The sequence below is a fragment of the Rhipicephalus microplus genome, unplaced genomic scaffold (assembly GCF_043290135.1).
Source record: "Rhipicephalus microplus isolate Deutch F79 unplaced genomic scaffold, USDA_Rmic scaffold_15, whole genome shotgun sequence".
Lineage (NCBI taxonomy): Eukaryota > Metazoa > Arthropoda > Arachnida > Ixodida > Ixodidae > Rhipicephalus > Rhipicephalus microplus.
In genome coordinates, this window is record NW_027464588.1 from 7,068,080 (window position 1) to 7,088,797 (window position 20,718).

At 47.1% G+C, this 20,718-nt stretch overlaps 1 protein-coding gene across 1 annotated transcript; it reads right to left on the reverse strand.

The window, feature by feature from the left end:
- Positions 1-4,886: 4,886 nt before the first annotated feature.
- LOC142784745 (tetraspanin-33-like) lies at positions 4,887-12,349 on the reverse strand. Its single transcript, XM_075883245.1, has 2 exons — positions 12,222-12,349; positions 4,887-5,238 (listed from the first exon to the last, which is right to left on the reverse strand). Exons 1-2 carry the CDS (start codon positions 12,347-12,349, stop codon positions 4,887-4,889), a joined length of 480 nt encoding a protein of 159 aa, XP_075739360.1.
- Positions 12,350-20,718: the final 8,369 nt, after the last annotated feature.

The following is a 20,718-nucleotide window of genomic DNA, read 5'->3' on the forward strand; positions in this document are numbered from 1 at the left end:
CTTCTGCATTCGATCCCGTGACCTGCAGGTCAGCAGGTACTGGTGCATGGAACGCCATTATTAGTTAAGATTCAGCACAAACAGAAAGTGCCGCACTTAAAGATAGAGAATATGTTATCATGACAGCTGATGTAATTGTCATATCCAACTGGCGCAAAGCGATTACATCTGTCAGAAATTTAGCCACAAAAATGGGTATAGATCAGATAGTGGAAAAGTATAAGAACAATCTGAATTCGGTCTAAGTATACCAACACAGCAGTTATCATTCGATTGTGATGCGTCTGCAAGCAGAACAATTGTGGTAATACTGCGCAGGTGATCTTGTAATAGAGCCTCTAAGATATTACGGGAAAGTAATTGGGCTTTATTTGAAAAAATATTATCAAATTGAATTTCCACAAGGTATGACTTATGAAGAGTCGGGATGATATCGCAAATATGCGCGTTTATGATTTGTTAGCTGTGAAATTGTGACCATGAAGCTTCGAAAATTCATACCGGGTTGAAAAAAAGGCTGTTTCTGATTGTCGTATTAGTGAATCATAAATTGTCAAGAGTGTTTGTACAGTCAAAGGCAGATTTTGCTGGAAATAGAAGGAACTCTCAATTCAAGGCACAGAACGTATTGTTAGGAACTGTTTTATGCAGGCTAGGACATAAGCGCACAGCTTCTTTTCCCGAAAACAAAGAAGAGGTCCTAATTTTCAAGCTGAAGCTTTAGAGAAAGGTGTACAACCAGCTTCCAAAACAGGACGAATGTATATGAGATATATCATTATCAGCGGGTCTTTTCTAATACTTATGAGGTAGTTGCTTAGCCTACGTAATACGCCACAGGCCCGCGCACAATTTCCGGCGATATATTCAATTTGAGGTTGTCAGTAAAGCAATGTATGATGAATTACTTCTAGTTGCTTAATAGATTCTGCCTGCTTTATATCCTGATGATATTAAGACAGTGAGATGTGCACGGGGAATTGCAGCGGGAGTTTAAGAAGCACGCATTCACTCGAATTAAGCATAAATCGCTTAACATCAAGCCAGCTATCTGAGGTAATAAGGTAAATCTGTGGCCGTTTAGATGAAGTCTCAATATTATCTGCGATTGCGAAAAACGTGACATCGTAGCATAAACATAAGTTGTTTTCTTCTGGTGACGTGTGATGGTGCTGATTAGTGCATGAAATAGCACTGGGAAAACCACTGAGCCTTGCGGTATATTCCTCTAATTTGTGAGTGAGTAGATTATCTTTATACATAATCTATAAAATTTTCTTTCTGCAAGAAAAATGTGAGCCAACGTTATCAAGTACAACAGAAATATTTTAATTGATGTATAAAAGTACAATGCTCTACAGTTTGATATGCTTTAGCGAAGTGTAAAGTAATTACAGCGGCAGATTTGTTATGTAGCCAAGCAAGCTGCATACGAATATTCAAATCAACTCGGATATTCCAAATTAAACAACCAGTCCTTAACCCAATTAAACAAAGGCTATAAACTGGCCTCTCGTCAATGAGTTCTTTATTTGTATAATGATTATCCTCTAAACCAATTTTACTAAAGTTTAATGTCAATGTAATTGGTGTCATTTTATCCAACATACATGCTCCATTTTGATTTTAGAGCAACATTATTCTTTTAGCAAGTTTCCATTCTGGAAGCATTCATGCGTTCCCGAACAAATAAATCACAAGTTCCAGCAGAAGATTAGGTAATTCCTGAAGTAAGATTGTAAACAAAAAATACTTTTTTATTCATCTGGTCCTGCTGATGTCCTTATTCGGCATGGTACTTTGTGACTAATTTAAGCTAACAAATTTTTTTTTAAAATCCAAGTGAATTTACTAGCACAAAGCGAATAGACAAAAAATTAGCAGTGAAGAAGTGCTCTAAACTTAGCACTTTGTTTTTTAGAGAGTAGTTCATTTCTTCCGGCACAAAGACACATGATTGTAAGGTTAAAGTCATTGGCAGTGTTTTCCTTCTCACGAGCTATGGGAACAAATCACATTCATTCTTAATTTGGAAGGGTAACTGTAATGTGAACTGTCGTATTTTTCTTTCGCGCGCTTAATCGTACGCTTCAATACGAGAGCAAGAAATTGATAGCATTTCGAGTTTGTTGAGTACTGATTATTAGGAAGTTTTTTAACGAAATTTAGGCTTCTATAATCCCGCGTGCATTCATCCTTCCACCAACTAGATGAAGATCATTAACTCAATGGAATTGTGAATTCAGAATTTTCTTTAAATCTCTCTAGTATATTGCCATTCGTACATGCAATCTCATTAGCACTCGCATTTTGAAACTTAGAAATGGCAGAATGCAGGCACGCTTGAAATTTGCCATGGTTTTCATGTGCGTGTTGGCCGATCTAAAGTTATTATTCAACAAGTAATATAAAAAACAATAGGAAGGTGATCGCTGTTAGTTGTTGAGTCAACAACAGCTGATGAAAAAAAGATTGATTGCATTGAAGGAAAAGGGTCAATCCAATACTGAGCAAGTCTGACTTCGGACAAATGTTACGTGGCCTTTGTTCGGACACGAGAGGCTGTGGTCAATGGTGTATTCCCACAGCCGCCTACCACTGGTCCCCAATGATCAATTAAAATGCTGAGTGAGGGGGAATTCAGCAATAAGGTGCATGTAATTGAAATAGCTTTTGAAGACTGTACACGAAACACCAAGCACACACGGCAAATTTGACAATATTTAGAGAAATGCTGCGGTCGTTGGTGAAAAAAAATTGCTTGATTTTAAATTGAAATATTTGATGATAATGGCAGAAAATGCAATTGTAGTTTTTGCGTTTTTATGTTCCTTTCCCAAAACTTTTGCGCCTGTTATAGGCGGCTGTGGGAATACACCTTAGCTTCCAAGAAAATGCAGTGGAATAAAGTCTCCTCTGAATACAGTTTTTCCTTCAACTGGCTGCTAAAACACTGCCAACGTGACTAGTACTTTGAACACCGGAGAGGAAATGACAAATAAGAAATGAAAAACACGTGGTATCCGGGGACACACAAAGGTATTGCTACAATTTGACGCCCCGAGCTTAACATTCTGAAGGACATTCTCGCCCTATCACATAGTTTACTTGATACAATTATCATTAAACCACCTCACTTGTTTGACGATCTAATCAAAAAAGAAAAGAAACCGATCGTCGTCTTCTTTTTCTACTGCATGATTAGTGTGGCTGATATTGTATATAAAGAAAGGTTAACAGATAGAAAGACTGTTCTAGCATGTTTTAAAGGGTTACAACATCAAGCCGCACCAATAAAGGCACCTCCTTGCGTAGTACTATTACACCCTTTAGGGCACATCTGTAAATAGATAGGGCATTAGCAAGAGAGAAAAAAATTACACGCTCAAGAGGAAATATTACCATAATGAACGGCCCTTACCAACTTAAAAAATGAAGGGGACTGTGTTACATAAAAGTGTTTAAAAGTCTAAAGAGCAAGTTGTGCGCTGGCAGTCATTAGGTGTACCTTGCATATAAAGAAAACCACACTACTCAGCACTGGTACACTTCAAAAGTCAGGAGTATCCCACTTCACTACTCACCAATGATCAATTAAAATGCTGAGTGAGGGGGAATTCAGCAATAAGGCGCATGTAATTGAAATAGCTTTTGAAGACTGTACACGAAACACCAAGCACACACGGCAAATTTGACAATATTTAGAGGAATACTGCGGTCGTCGGTGGGAAAAAATTGCTTGATTTTAAATTGAAATATTTGATTATAATGGCAGAAAATGCAATTGTAGTTTTTGCGTTTTCATGTTCCTTTCCCAAAACTTTTGCGCCTGTTATACCCCTATTGTTGGCTGCAGTGAAAGTGGCGCCTGTTATATTCACCATCAGGTGCCAGAAACGCATGAACACTGTTTTTTACCTATCCTGCATGAACTCGCGAACGACAGAATTTTATTTATTTTACTTGCCGACATCGTATTGTGCCGCAACGTGATCAACTTGTGTTCGGCGCTTGACTTGAGGTCAACAGTGAGACGGTGGTCCTAAGATCATTCATAACCTTCTTGTGAATGAATCGACTCGATGTAGAATATAGCACTTGGTGAACTTGTAGCAACGGTATATACTCACAACGATAAATCAACATCGTTATCCATCGTGTGGTTGCTTTCTCGTTTCCCTACCCGGTGTAGAGAAGCAGGCAAGAGAACACTGTTACTCACGCAGGCCTCTATTCTTTTCTGGGCATCGAAATCCCCCTATCTAGGTGTATTTCAGCTTTTTCATGCAAAGACGGCGTCACCTCTACGTCATGTACTGTACCACTTTAATCCTCATCCATATTCCCAAAGGGAAATAGGTAATGATGAATGAGCCTTACATTTCCGATTTCTTTCCTTTGTTCGTAGTGAGGCTTTAGTTCTGGAAGACTTGATGTATTTAGGCTGTATACGAGTGATTATTATTGAGATGCCAGCTCGTAATATATTCACGCGGTGTGTGACGCCAACAGGCCGAAAAGTGTTCTAAACTTAGAGTCAGGGCTACTAGCGGCCCTGACTCCGAGTTTGCCTGCCTAAAGAAGACAGATGGGTTACCGCTAACAGCAAGTAACTTTTTTGCCTACTTTTCTTTTTTTCATAGGCTTTCCTTGCATCATTGTCTGTTAAGAGTAAATATTATAACGTATAACAAAGGAAACCAAGCCCCTCAACTTTTACATCTGTCGATCAACTATTTAGGTTGCGATTATTCGCTATTGTGGCCTGAGGTGCTAATAATTTATTAAAAAGATCTTTAAAAGTGAACAAGATTGATTACCAGGAAAGATCCAATGTGTAAATGTAAATAGAAAAAAACGGGAAACGTTCTAACGAATAGTGCATCTTAGGTTGTGAATGCAGACGACACTCCAGCCTCTGCACCGTTGATATGTTCATATATCTTGCGAATGATGTCAATCTCGTCAATTACGGCGTTCGTGACCATGTCAATGAAGGCCAGAACAATGACAGCGACGAGGCAGACACCCCCGATGATCATGACGTGCTCCTTCACGTAGCGGTTTGTCGCGTCAGGGCAGCTTCCCGTGTGAACGCGGAACCAAGCCTCGTGATCGGACAAGTTCAGTACGCTGCGCCCACAGAAGATGCCAGTGAAAGCCGACTCAGGGCGGCAACAAGACGGCGGCACCGAGCACCGTTCATGGCTAGGGTTCGACGCGTCACAGTGGAAGTAACTGCAAAGACAAGTTAAGGAATTGGATACTTGCGATAGGTTAAGTTTTTTCCAAGCATCGAATATCAACAATTTAGGATGACCTGCATCCTCATTGATACTATAGACCATCCTATGGGTGGGTTTGAATACGCCGTATTGGGCTGTCAGCTTTGCTTCTTTGCATCTTTAACAGCTAAAAGAACAGTGCTGTGTTCAACACATACGCACAAGAAAGTGCGGGTCAATGCATTTTGACGTTCCGTGACAATAAAGGAACACTGTTGTGAAACATTGATTTGTTCTAGATTGACAAACTGCACTCTGAAAACTCTGGTGGCATTTGTTTGACTATCATAAGCTCATTATTAGCGAAGAAGATTCAGGTTGAAGTTTTCTTTTCACTTTCCCACCGATGCATTGGCCGCCAGGGGGCTGAGGGGGCTGAGGTGTGTAGTCGCACCTCAAATGGGCTCCTGCTCTTATTGCTATTTTCTATGCAACCTTGCCTGGACACTGCTCGCGTTTGGTTACCTGGGATCCCTCACGTTGCAGGGCATTGTTTGACACCAGACTCATCGCAGTAAGTGTACTTTTTTACTAGATAATAAACTCTAAAAATATTGTGCCTGTTCGCTGGGATGCAACATCACCAAGGAATTCAAAGGCCGTGCTGCTCGCGAACGCCGCTGTGGCACGAGGACGGGTCTGCGAAACGAGCTGGACGCCAGCGGCTCGTAGGTGCATGAGCACGCTGCTTGCGCAGCACAGGTATGCAGCACCTGAGGTAAAGTGCTAACGCTCTCATGGAAACGCAGACGTCTAACCCACGTCAAGAAAGCCCGAGTACGATGCAAGTGCACAACACTGAGGGTAACTCAAGAACGGCATCACAATGGACGTTTGATGAAAATAGTGGCAAAACGACAAGCAAATCCCACATTTAGTGGCTTCAAGCTGTTCGTAAAGGCAGGTCAGCCAAAGAAGACAAGTCAGCCGAAGAATGAGCTACGCGACCTGTGAAGCCAGACGCCGAATCTCAACCGCAATGTCAACGCAGCACTAGGATGCGGCCATTCCCTACTGATGACTTCAAAATTGTATTCCGCCCGCAACCAGGACGAGATCTTTCAAAACGAGCACTCATAGAGGTTACACATGCCATCGAAAGATCAAGTGGCTTGGCCCAACAGAAATTCTATGACCATGTGCGAGTGCAGTTGCAGAAAGTAGAGAATGTGATCATCGCAAGCACAACAAGTACTGAACGAGCTTCCAAACTGCAAAGTAAAAATGCTATACAGCTCGGTGGAGTAATCTATCAGGTAAATCCGCACATTCGACACCCCGATGATGTGTGTCGTGGATTGAACTACGGCCTCGAACCAAAAACAAGTGCCACAGAGATTGTTGCAGGCCTTCGTGTAGACCCAAGATACCACGTCCTTGGCGCGCGCATGCTGGGATCTTCCACAGCTGCAGTTATCACTTTCGATGGGCAGCACGTTCCTTTTTACGTAACGTACCCCAGTGGAGACTACCGATGCAAGCCATACGGAAAGTCCATCCAATAATGCGGAAACTGTGGCGCCATAGGTCACTGAAAAGACATCTGCCCTCAGCCAAAAGCGAACTTCAGCTACTAATGCGGCCATGACATGGACACAGAACCACATGACTGCCAACCAATTTGCAGGATCTGCGGAGAAGACCATGAGACTACTGGAAAGGAATGCAAGAAGAAACTCCGCAGCAACCCCCCTCCTTATCAAGTAAGACGCCAGCAGCTCGCTAATGCCCGCGCCCGTGAGAATCGCTGCACTGCTTGCACAAATGATTTACCCGGGTCAGTTATCAGACCAGAAATTTCACGGGCCCCCTTTTTTCCCCTAAAATTTGACCGAAGTCACTCTCGCTCTAATAAAAAAGGTCGCTCTGGATCCCGCACGCCAATACGGTCTCGCTCCGTTAGAGGAATCAGTTACGCCGCCGCGGTGACCGGTAGTGACAGGCCCAAATTTCTAAATACTACAATTGCCTCGACCATCTCGCCTGCTCAGACAGCGACCATCCGGACCCTATAAAATAAAGTCTAAGATCTACAATGGAGGGTACAACAACGCCCACCAGCCGAGTGTAACACACTAGAACTTGACGACAGCATACTAAAACAGACGGAAGCCAGAATAATGAAGCGGGTAGAAGAAAGGCTGCAAGCACATAAAGCGAAGATGCTCGACCTCGTCGAACGACGCCTTGAAGCTTTCGAAAAATCCCTCACTGCGAAACTCCTCGCATCCATAGACATAACCATACAGAAAGTGGTTACTAAAATTATGGAAAAGGTAGACCCACTGACCCGTACTGTATGCAAGCTCGACGCCAAGCTTGGTGGCTTCATGGCACAACAGCATAACTTCATAACATATGCATACAAAAATTCCGTTACCCATGAGCAGCTGGTGGAGCAATCAAAGACCAAGCGGAAAGAGCGAAAGACATTAGGGGATGAAACTGCAGCGGAAATTTGATCGACAGCACCAAACGACCGGGACCAGGCGAGAATCAACTGCCAGAATGGCAGCTCCCACAAATAGACAGCCTGAGCCACTCCCCGCTCTTCGAATTTGGCACTGGAATTGCAGATCGTAGAGACCTCGTTCTGCAAACATGCAACAATATGTTAAAACGAATAATCCAGATATGATCGCGTTGCAGGAAACCCACACAGAAAAAATCAAGCTCCTTGGCTACAGCACTTTCACATGCTCACCCCGCACCGCAATTCTAGTCAAGAAGACTCTAACTGTACAGGCTCAGGAAATTGAAGACATTGGCATCGAACACACCATCGTGAAGATAGTTCCAACTTGGAAGACTCAACAAAGCTTATACCTGGCCAACCTTTACAGCCCTCCACGGGAGCAGTTACACCAATACGACCAGTTTGTCCACGAGCTCCGTCAAATGGTTAACGGCAACCGACTCGTCATAGTTGGAGTTACGTGGCGTAGCGCTATCACAGCACCACCAAAAAGGGGGCGCGTGTTCACGACGCTGTACAGCAACACGGTCTGACGCTGTGGAATGACTTGCTCCATCCAACCCGTGTGGGCAACAGCGTGTCGAGGGATACTAATTATGATCTCACGTTCACTAGAGACGTGCACAACGCAACGTGGACAAGGCTACCAGACACTCTAGGGAGTGACCATCACATGATTCAAATAGAAGTCGAACAGGCTCACCACTCGCTCAAGACAAGAAAAGCTCGGTTACGGACTGGACCTCCTACAAGAATGACCTTGATGATGACTCGACTATTGAAGACATTGAAGCCTGGTTAAACAGTATTGTAAATGTTGCTGACAGACATACCAAAACGATACACTTGAACAAGGACAATCCAGCCGTCAATAATCATCTCCTTCACCTATGGGAAGCTCGAAGATCGCTTAATAAACGATGGTAACGGCAAAAGCTCAACCGCAAGCTGAAGCGCCGCATCGCGTACTCATTGGACAGGCACAGGAGTACGCCGAAAACCTTGCGAGCCAGAACTGGTGGTTCTTCTGCGACAAACTTCAAGGGACATTGAGCACAAAGAAGGCTTGGCGCATTCTTCGAGCCCTGATCGACGACACCCACACCAAAACTAATCAAAGAAATACAATTCAGTGGCTCATGCACAACTCTGAGGGCATAGAGCACCAGTTACTCTAAGAACTTCAAGCAAAACTGCGTGGCTCGGTTAACCAGCAAGCTACCTCCATCAACAATTCGACACCCAAGTAGTATCGAGGAGCACCGAACGAAGCACTAGACCAGCCTTTCACGCTGGCAGAGCTACACGCGGCCCTCGCTAAGATTACGCGCAACACGAGCCCAGGAAAAGACGTAGTGACCAATGAGCACCTACTACAGCTACCGCCCCAGGCGTTGACGGCGTTCCTTCGGCAATATAACGACTGCCGGAGGAAGGGCGAGCTACCCCAAGCCTGGAAGCACTCAGAGGTAACCATGGTACCCAATCCAAACAAGCCAACCTCGATTGCGAATCTTCGTCCCATTTCCCTTACATCTTGCGCTGGGAAACTCTTAGAGCTCATGGTAAACGAGCGGATCACCATACATCTCGAAGACAATGGTCACTACCCGAACACCGTGTTCGGCTTCCGCCAAATGCTCAGCACACAAGACGTCTTCTTGCAGATAAAAAAAAGGTAATCGTCTCCGCTTGAGCAAGCACAGTAAGTAATCTGTTCTAGCTTTGGACGTAAAAGGCGTATTTGACAATGTGAGCCACGAAGCCACTCTGCGTAGCCTCGAAGATGTCGGCTGCGGTGCCAAGACACACGCCTAAGTGCTGGCTTTCCTTACCAATCGCACTGCGACTGTAGGGATTGCCAATACCAGGAGCGAGCTTTTTCAACTCCCGAACAAAGGCACGCCGCAGGGCTCAGTGATATCGCCAGTGCTTTTCAACTTGGCCCTCCTTAAGCTCCCACGTCTCGCGGACGCTGTCTCTGGGATACATCACGTGTTATACGCCGATGATATTACTATGTGGACAAGAGGTTCAAGCACGGGTGAACAGGAGGACTGACTTCAAGAGGCGGTTAACATCACTGAAAGATATCTCAAGACCTGCTGCCTCCAATGTGCTCCGGAAAAGTCAGAACTGTTAGTACTTGCGGTACGCACCCGGGGTAGACCACCAAGCGACGACACTCCTGACCCACAAATCTTTCTACAGGGAGTCCAAATACCACAAGTTGACACGCTTCGAGTCCTTGTAAATATACATAAAGATGGGTCTGGCTCTGCTGCCTTACCCCGGCTGCAGAACACTGTGACACAGCTCACCCACCTAATCCGTGGCTAACTGCCGCAATGGCTTAAAAGAACACGATACCGTAAAAGTGGTACAAGCTTTCCTTTACAGCCGCATAACGTACGGAACTCCCTACCTCAACCTGAAGACTGCAGAGAAAAAAAATTATTCTGCTGATACGAAAGGCTACGAAGCTTGCCCTAGGACTGCCGCCAGCTGCCTCCACTGACCGAATGCTTCGCATGGGAGCTCATAATACGTGGGAAGAACTCACCGAAGCACACCTTATCAACTGGGTCGAGAGACTCAAGCTGTCACTCACAGGGCAAGCCGTCCTTCGACGCAAAGGATACCAGATCACCCTTGAAACCAACGAAGAACACATAGGCAAAATACCGTCACAGCTTCTAGAAAGCCTTCAAATTCAGCAGATCTCTCGAAACATGCATCCTCAACATCACCGAGAAAGGCGGCTCGCCAGGGTTAACATGATCCGGAAGGAGCATGGCAATGACTCGCAGGCGCGATACGTGGACGCAGCCAAATATCCGGGACGTAATGTCTTCGCGATTACCGTCGCAGATTACAAGGGCGCGGTACTGGCATCGGCGACTATCTTCGCCAAACGAGCGGAAACAGCTGAAGAGGCTGCTTAGCGCCCGCCACCCAGACGAGTGAGGATCCCATCGTGGTCTTTAACGACTCACAAACAGCGGCACAAAACTACCTGAAAGTGATTTAACGATTCACAAACAGCGGCACGAAGCTACCTGAAAGATAGGGTCTCCACGGTAGCGATTAGGCTACTAAAGCGCATAGACAATCATCTTCCCTACACATACATCGTGTGGATTCCGGGTCATGAAGGTCTCAAGGGAAATAAAGCGGCACACACCGCAGCCGGTGAATGCGTCAACCGGGTATTCCCATACGAAATTCAAGGCACCTGCCACTTAACAGAATCAGAGGCAAAAGAAGTCATATACCACTAACGTACCATGCATTAGTGCAACATTATCGGCTCGAACGCAGGTTATACCCTCCGCCAAATCGAAAACTCACAAGAGACGAAGGGACTTGCTGTAGACGTCTTCAACGCAACACGTTCACCCACGGCGTACAATTGCACCATATGAGGCCAACGTTGCACAGCTACATCTGCCTTCGCTGCAATGAGGCAGACACTCTGGCGCACTTCCTACTGCAGTGCAAAGTAAGCGTCCCAAGACTACGAGCAGCAGCACCAGATGCGGACCAAGAACTCCTCAGTGAAGCGTGGGAGGCTGCGATCTCCCAGCCGGACCTGGTCGAGCAGCGTCAACTCGTCGCTCGAGCTCAGCGGGCTGTCCAAGCCAGAGGGTTCCTGGAATAAGGAACCCTCCCATCTTCACTTCTAAGCCTCTTTCAATAAATGTTTTCTCTCTCTTGCTCGCACCGATGCTTATCCATGTGGCGTCAAACATTTTATCATGCACTATTGAAATTTTCAAGACGTTTTCTCGATAAAATTTTCTGGAAATTCGTTTGATAAATACCCACATGCGAAAATGTACTGAAGATGCATGTATTAAGAGCTACCTAAGACCCAGTACACGCCTTTAAATCCCATCACGTCATGATGTTTGTGCAGGATTCTCGAGGGGCGTCTCCACATGCATTTTTGTTTCGCGCGTTTTCTTTCTTAGCAAGCGCTGAGCCGCGGCGAAATGTGCGTTTTCGGGATTGTGAAACTGTGCTTCACTAGTACGCAAATAATAGCCTCGCTCTTAAGTGTGCTTCTAACTAACGCCTTGATATATGCACGAAAATAATATAACAGTCGCTAACCGCTGAAGGTGGCGTGGCCAATATGCAATTTTTTCAGAATATTCTTTCAGTGACCATTGCATATCTTACCAATAAAATTCCATAAAAACAAAGGATCGCGTATTGCTGCCTCAGTATGTGCGAAGGCTACAAAGTGCTCTTTTTTTTGTTGTAAGCCGATGTCATGAACCACCAGCTTTCGCAAAGAGCTTCATTAAATTCGTACATTGCAGTACCTCTTCCGACAATTTTCCACAAGTAACATTGTTTTTCAATGCTTCCATGATTTGAGGCATTGTAAGCTCTCTGCACCAACACTTGTTTTCCGAAGTTAAAACTGCGAATGAGGTTGGAAGCTCACTTACATGTTGTCGTTCCAGTCACGAAAGTTTCGTGACGTCATGCCACAGCACTTGAGGTAACGCTGCATTGCGTCTACGAGGTCGTGAATATCCTGAGAATCACGGTAGTGGACCACGAGCTTCTCAGACATCGTCGTCTTTATCACACTCTTCATGCTTCCTACGAAATTAGACGTATCACGCACATTAGCAATTGATTTGTACTAAAGTCCATTATCTGCTCTGGTCGCCTTGCGTGCATCATGTTAAAACAGCGCGAACAACGAAGCCCTGAAAAAGTGACGTGTCGCCCTGTTTTTTCTTACTCTTTCAATTCATCTCTATGTATTTTTGAAAATGCTATGAAAAAACCAGAGTTGTCCCAAACTTTTCAGGATTGAAAACATAGGTTCAATCATGAAGTGTTAAAATAAAAAAAGCACGATGCCTCCAATGAATACGGAATATACAATTAGGATAGATATTGGTGCTCCGTGAAAATGAGGTACAGAGCAGTCTAAGAAGTATCATGGAAATTCACAAGACCAGCGTAATCCTTTCGGCAGCGTAGCGCAGAAACACAGCATAGTGAGGGCCAACTTCACGCACCACTACACGTGCCACCTTTTTAGACAAGGCATGTAATTGTGTTTTGCTAATGTATATATACATCGTTCCTGCATACGTATAATAAACATGCTGCCTGGAGCTAAAGAAGCGATCACTTCTAGAAATGTGCACTTTTTTATTGACAATGCTGCTTACTCGACTGTGAATGCCTGCACAGGTTTAAAAAATGTAGTGTACCGAAGCATAGTGGCGCCAGCTCTGTGCTAGCGTGAAAGAAGACGTTGACGTCGTCGTTGACGGCTCGTGCTTGCCGGGTTCCTGCCTGTACCAGCTTGTTGCGGCTAACGTTTCTGGAATAATAACCTGTGTTTTTACGCAACCTTGCTCGTTGCATTTGGTGGAAACGTGCTGGGTAAGGTCCTGGAGCTCCGCAGCCGTAAGCTACCATCTCAGTCCACGGTGACCGAGCGCGTCGATCCCCCACAAGGCTCTTCCACGCTGCCACCCGTCATGTGTTCTGGTGTACTTCGTCTGCGTGACCCACCAGTATACAACGGCACTGAAGATCAAGATGTCGAGGACTGGCTGGCAGAGTACGAGCATGCCAGAGCGATTAACAAGTGGGATGACCCTGCGAAACTGATTCACGTCATCTTCTACTTGACGGATTTGGCCAACCTATGGTTCACCAACCACCAAGCCGACATCCCCACCTGGTCAGTTTTCAAAGAGGCCGTCGCCTCGTTTTTCGGTCGTCCAGCCATGCGTAAGCTTCGCGCTGAACTGGGACTGCGGGGACGATTTCAGCGAAATGGTGAGAGCTTCATGAGCTACATTGAGGATGTGATCAGCCTCTGTAGGCGAGTTGATGCCAGGATGACGGAGGCTGACAGAATAAAGAACATAATGAAAGGCATTGATGACGATGCTTTTCATATGCTTGTGGCCAAAGACCCGCAGACCGTCACGGCCTTGATTCAGTTATGTCAAAGTTTCGGTGAGCTGCGCAAGCAACGAGTTTCTACACGTCGCGCTAATACGCAGACAGCTGATATTTCGGCCTTGGAGTGCAAAAGCAGTGGCTCCGACTACAGCGTGTTAATGCCTCAAATTCAACAGTACATCCGGGAGGAAGTTGCTCGACAGCTCTCTCTTGTCGCCACCATCAACGAGACCCCCACAACACTGGACTACTCACTTCGCCGTGCTATTCAGACGCAAGTTGCCGAGGCTCTCGCTTCGCCCACATTCCCAATATCAGTGGCTGCACCGCTGACTTATGCAGAAGCCGTCCGCCGACCTTCTGCCCAACCGCCGCTCCCTTCATACAGTCCAGCCACCAACTACTACAGGTCACCAGTTTCAGTTTATCCGGTAAATCGGCCCATTCCACCACCTCGGGCACCTGTCAACTCTTGGCGTACTCCGGATAACCGGCCCGTCTGCTACAACTGTGGTATTCCAGGACATGTCGCGCGCTACTGTCGTCGTTGTGGATTCTATTTTAATGATGTGCAGCATTCCGGCAACATACCTCGGCCATCAGAATCGCATGTGACACCTGATTCACATGACCCCCGCTCACGTCGACCAGACTTCAGCCGACGTCGATCTCCTTCACCCCGTCTTCGGTCTCCTTCCCCCATGCTTCGCCGTTCCAACCACGCCCAGGAGGAAAACTAACAGTCGCAGTTCCTGAGGCAAGAGCTGCGCCACTGACGAAATTTCCAAGGCCTCATCTGTCGCCCCCTAACGAGATTGCCGTGTTTGTGGACGGTTTCGCCACAACTGCTCTTGTCGACACAGGTGCCGCTATTTGTATAATCAGTGAAGTGTTATGCCGCAAACTGAACAAAGTGACGACTCCACTGGTTGAAATTTCTTTACGCACGGCGAGTTCGCAACACGTCCAACCTTCTGCCACATGCACTGCTCGTGTTGTGATTCAAGGAGTGCTTTACATCGTTGAATTTGTCGTCCTTCCGCACGCGTCTCATGAAATCATCCTGGGGTGGAACTTTCTTTCCGCTAATCATGCGGTTGTCGACTGCGCTCGTGCTCAACTCGTTTTGTTTCCATTCAGCACGACATTCATAGATCTCCCTCGCTCACCCAAAAAGGTGATCGTCGCCGCTGACGTCGTCATTTCTGCTTTTTCGGTCACCGCGGTATCTCTTTTGTGCAACTCCGTTTCCGATTTATGCCGTCACAAGAATGCGCTCGTCGCCGGAACCTTGTCGTCCCGTTTGCCGTCATAACACTTGCCGATGGCTCCAGTGCCGTGTACGTGTGCAATCCGTTCCCTTGTCCCGCTACCTTATTGCATGGCGAATGCATTGGGAGTCTTGACACTTATGATGACATCTTTCCTTTCGATGCCCGTTCTGATACGACACCGATGTCCGTGGATGCTGTCACAGCTGGCACCGCGCCCTCACTACCTGACGAAGACGTTCTGTTGCGCAGCGTAGACACCGGCCTTACGCAAGACCAGCGCAATCAGCTCATTCAACTACTTGACCGTTTCCGCGCCTCCTTCGACCACGGACAACCTCCCTTGGGAGGCACGTCAGTTGTCGCTCACCATATCGACACCGGTCATCATACTCCACTTCGTCAGCGCCCCTACCGTGTCTCGCAGGCCGAGCGTGACGTCATCACTCAACACGTCGACAAGATGCTGCAACGTGGTGTTATTCAGCACTCACACAGTCCTTCGGCTTCGCCAGTGGTCCTCGTGCGAAAAAAGGATGGCTCCATCAGGTTTTGCGTGGATTATCGTCGACTAAACAACATCACACGCAAGGATGTTTATCCCCTGCCACGCATTGATGACGCCTTGGATTGCCTTTAAGGTGCGGAGTTTTTCTCTTCACTGGATTTGCGCTCTGGATATTGGCAAGTGCCAATGACTGAACCAGACCGTCCAAAAACGGCGTTTGTGACCCCTGATGGCTTATATGAATTTAATGTATTGCCCTTCGGTCTTTGCAATGCGCCTGCGACTTTTGAAAGAATGATGGACAGTGTTCTCAGGGCGCTTAAATGGCACATCTGTCTTTGCTATTTAGACGACATAGTTGTATTCTCGGCGAATTTCGAAACTCATCTTTCCCGTCTGGAACAAGTTCTCCAGTGCCTTAGCCGGGTTGCAACTAAACTTCAAGAAATGTCGTTTTGGCGCCCGCAAACTCACAATTCTCGGCCACGTCGTTTCAAAAGAAGGAACATCGCCAGACCTTGCCAAACTGCGTGCCGTTGCCGAGTACCCTAAGCCTACTACCCTAAAGGAGCTTTGTAGTTTCATAGGCTTGTGTTCCTATTTTCGGCGTTTCATTCGCAATTTTGCCTCTATAATTGCCCCTCTGACTCAGCTTCTCTCCCGTAGCACGGACCTCTCTGGCTGGAATTCCCACTGCGATGAGGCATTCATGGCGCTACGCCGGCTACTCATCTCTCCGCCAGTTCTCCGCCACTTCGGTCCCAATGCACCCACTGAAATTCACACGGATGCAAGCGGTGTCGGCCTCGGTGCCATTCTCGCTCAACGCAAGGATGGCTGCGACGAGTACGTTGTCGCCTATGCCAGCCGTACACTAACAAAGGCAGAGTCCAACTATTCCGTCACGAAAAAGGAGTGCTTGGCTATCATTTGGGCTATAGGAAAATTTCGCACCTACGTTTACGGACGCCAGTTTGATGTTGTCACAGATCACCATGCCTTATGCTGGTTATTGTCCATGAAAGATCCTACTGGCCGCCTCGCTCGTTGGGCTTTACGCCTTCAGGAATACGATATCCTTGTTGTTTATTGCTCAGGACGCAGACATTCAGACGCCGATGCACTATCCCGTTCTCCACTGCCTCCTGACCTTGCCTGCTTATCAACTGTCATTTGCGATTCGTCATCGTTGAGCATCACTGACATGCCATCCGAACAGCGCAAGGATCCCTGGATCAATTCTTTGCTCGACTTCCTCTCTCACAGTTCGTCAGAAACGACATCACGCTCCCTCTCTCGTCAAGCAAGACACTTTGCTGTCCGTGAAGGCTTGTTGTATCGCCGCAATTACGTGACGGATGGCCGTAGGTGGCTCCTTGTCATCCCTCGTCATTTGCGTTCGGACATCTGCGCTGCCTTTCTCGATCACCCCCAGTGTGGCCACGCTGGAGTATTTAAGACTTACTCTCATCTTCGTCTAAGATACTACTGGCGCGGCATGTATCGGCACGTTCGCCAGTACGTTCGGTCATGCACCACGTGTCAACGACGCAAGACGCCTTCTCACAGCACTGCTGGCCCTTTGCAACCCTTAACCTGCCCAGCGAGACCATTCGACCGCGTCGGAATTGATATTTATGGTCCTCTACCCAACTCTCTTCGAGGCAACCGGTGGATTATCGTCGCCGTGGATCATTTAACACGCTACGCTGAAACATCTGCGCTGCCTGCTACTACTGCGAAAGACGTTGCGTCCTTTCTTCTTCACCATCTCATTTTGCGACACGGTGCACCTCGTGAATTACTCAGTGACCGTGGACGCGTGTTTCTCTCGAACGCCGTCGACGAGCTACTCAAGGCATGTCGCACCGTCCATAGGAAATCCTCGGTATACCACCCCCAAACCAATGGCATGACAGAACGCTTTAACCGTACCCTTGGAGATATGCTTGCCATGTACGCCTCTGACGACCACACTAATTGGGACCAAGTGCTCCCTTTTGTCACGTACGCGTACAACTCTGCGTCACAAACAACCACTGGCTTTTCTCCTTTCTTCCTTCTGTACGGACGTGAGCCATCATGCTCCGTGGACACCATTATCCCTTACAGGCCTGATGTTTCCCAAGCGACGCCTGTTTCCGAAGCAGCTGCTTATGGCGAAGAGTGTCGTCAACTCGCTCGCTCATTTACCGCACAAGACCAATGGCGCCAGAAAACTGACCACGATTCTCTGCGTCTACTGTACACTATTACCCAGGAAGGCTGGTTTGGCTCTGGGTCCCGTCTACCCCTCCCGGTCTTTCCCCGAAGCTTTCGTCGAAATACCATGGCCCCTACCGTGTGTTGCGGCAAACATCTCCTGTCAACTATGAAGTTGAACCCATTGATCCACCCTCGGACCAACGCTGCCGTGGGCGTGAAACAGTACACGTACCACGCCTCAAACCGTGCTATGACCCCCTTGTCGTGTCCTTTCCCTAGGTCGCCAGGTTGGCTCCTTTCTGCGCGGGGAGTAATTGTACCGAAGCATAGTGGCGCCAGCTCTGTGCCAGCGTGAAAGAAGACGTTGACGTCCGTGTGTGGCTCGTGCTTGCCGGGTTCCTGCCTGTACCAGCTTGTTGCGGCTAACGTTTCTGGAATAATAACCTGTGTTTTTACGCAACCTTGCTCGTTGCAGTAGCAACTTTTGCTGCACTTATGCGCTTACGGTTAGGTTGTAAATGTCTTAATTGACTCACTGTGTTCCAGCTCTCAAAATTCATCGCCGGCGCAAAGTTATCCTGGGTAGGGCAGAATTCAACTTCTATAAGGACATCAGTGCTTCATACACTAAATGTCCTGGAGCTTTAAAGAATATATTGCTCAATCATCCTCCTCTTTTTCTTCAGCTACCACGCTCGTTAAGCTTCTTTCTTTAAATATAATCGCACATCTCGCAATGCGAGAGTGACAGGTGGCACAGTGCTCTAAAGGCCTAAAGGTGATCGGCATTTCTGCCCATTCTTTAAGGCCATTTCTTTCTAGTGTTAAGTGTGAGGCAGTAGATTGCGCCACAAAATATGTTACTGGAACTTGAATTCGTACTAATTGAGTACAAATTTTGTTGAAATGAAATGCTTTAGCATTAGCTCCAATGACGCTTCAGCGGGAAGTTTGAGGTTCGTACGACTGGATAACCCATTTCACAGACGTTTCGTACTGCGGTACCTTACCACATATATGTATGAGGTAGGGACACCGTAGTACTCTAATATATATATATATTGTCGCAGCGCAACGCGAACAAAAGATGACAGCAGCTTACAGCAGCGAAAAGAGCGTATTCAGGATCAGCTGTACCGCAAGATGCCTGCTTCGTTGTCGTCCCGAAAAACCAGCGGACCCACTAGCTGGAATCTACAAAACATTCCTATCACCGTTCTTTTTCATATAAACACGTGTCACTTGCTCCTCCTTATAAGAGCATCGCCCCGATGCTGATTCAGACGCACAGTATTTTTTTTAACGTGCAGTCAGTCACTCACATACGGCTTCATACGCACTACATGAACGAGTTCAGGCTTGTGCTGGCGACGCCTTGGGCATTGGGGACTGTCGGAGACAACCTCGTAGGTGACGTCACTTAGCTGGCGCGATACTCGGTATGGCCCGGAATATCGCCTTAGCAGCTTCTCGGACAGTCCACGTTTTCGTACGGGTGTCCAAACCCACACTCTGTCACCGATTTTGTACGTTACAGTTCTATGGCGAGCATTGTAGCGGCCTGCATCGTAGTCTTGTCGCTGGTGGATCCGTAAGCGGGCGAGCTGTCTAGCTTCTTCCGCGCGTTCAGTGAACACGTCAGCTCCTGTGTCGGTAGCGTCCCATTCATGTGGCAACATCGCATCCAGCATAGTCCGCACCTCCCGTCCGTGAACCAAGCTGAATGGAGTCATGCGAGTCGTCTCTTGTTTAGCCGTATTGTATGCGAACGTGATATAGGGTAAAATCTCGTCCCAATTCTTATGTTGGACATCCGCGTACATCGACAGCATGTCTTCAATCGTCTTGTTGAGGCGCTCCGTTAGTCCATTTGTTTGCGGGTGGTACGCAGTGGTCTTACGGTGAGTCGTTCCACTAAGCATCAGGACGTGGTCTAAAATAGCTGCCGTAAATGCTGTTCCGCGGTCCGTGATCACGATAGTCGGAGCACCGTGGCGTAGCACAATATTTTCTATGAAAAAGCTCGCCACTTCCACGGCGGTGCTCTTTTGGATAGCTTTTGTTTCGGCATACCTGGTTAGGTAGTCTGTTGCGACTATAACCCAGCGATTCCCTGCAGTAGAAGTAAGAAGGGGTCCTAAAATATCCATTCCTACCTGTTCAAACGGTGTACGTGGAACCTGAACTGGTTGCAGCTGACCAGCTGGTCTCTTTGGAGGTGACTTGCGTCGCTGGCAATCGATGCAAGTGTGAACGTGGTGTTTGACGGCTGTTGTGAGTCGTGGCCAGTAGTATCCCTGCTGTACTCTTGCCAATGTGCGAGTGTAGCCTAAATGGCCAGACGTCGGCTCATTGTGACATGCTTGGAGCACTTCAGTTCGAAGGGGTGCAGGAATAACGAGCAAATAGGGAGCTCCGATGGACGAAAAGTTTCTCTTGTAGAGGACGCCATTGCGTAAGCAAAACGACGATAATGTCCTTGCAAAGACTCTAGGTGCCCTCGAAGAACGTCCGTCCACGTAATTAATCAAATCAAGCAATTCAGGGTCACTTCGTTGTTGTTGAGCAATCGTGGACGCGTCGAGAACACCAAGGAAGGCCATATCGTCGTCGTCAGAAAGAGAAGCTGACTGTACTGGTGATCGAGACAGGCAGTCGGCGTCCGTATGGCGCTTCCCAGACTTGTGTATGACCGTCATATCAAACTCTTGTAACTTCAGACTCCACCGTGCTAATCGGCCAGTTGGATCTCTTAAATTAGTCAGCCAACAGAGGGAATGATGGTCACTTATACCTTTGAAAGGGCGGCCATACAAGTACGGGCGAAATTTCATAACTGCCCAGACCACGGCGAGGCATTCATTCTCAGTTGTTGAATAATTGGCCTCAGCGCGTGTTAGCGTCCTGCTTGCGTAGGCGATCACTCGTTCCGTGTCTTCTTGCCACTGCACAAGCACAGCTCCGAGGCCTACATTGCTTGCGTCAATGTGAAGCATTGTTGGCGCTTGTTCGTCGAAGTGAGCA

Coding starts and splice junctions, on each gene's coding strand:
- LOC142784745 (XM_075883245.1), bottom strand. CDS start 12,349: ATGTCTGAGAAGCTCGTGGTCCACTACCGTGATTCTCAGGATATTCAC. Junction 5,239..12,221: donor CGTGACTGGAACGACAACAT/GTAAGTGAGCTT, acceptor TTGTCTTTGCAG/TTACTTCCACTGTGACGCGT.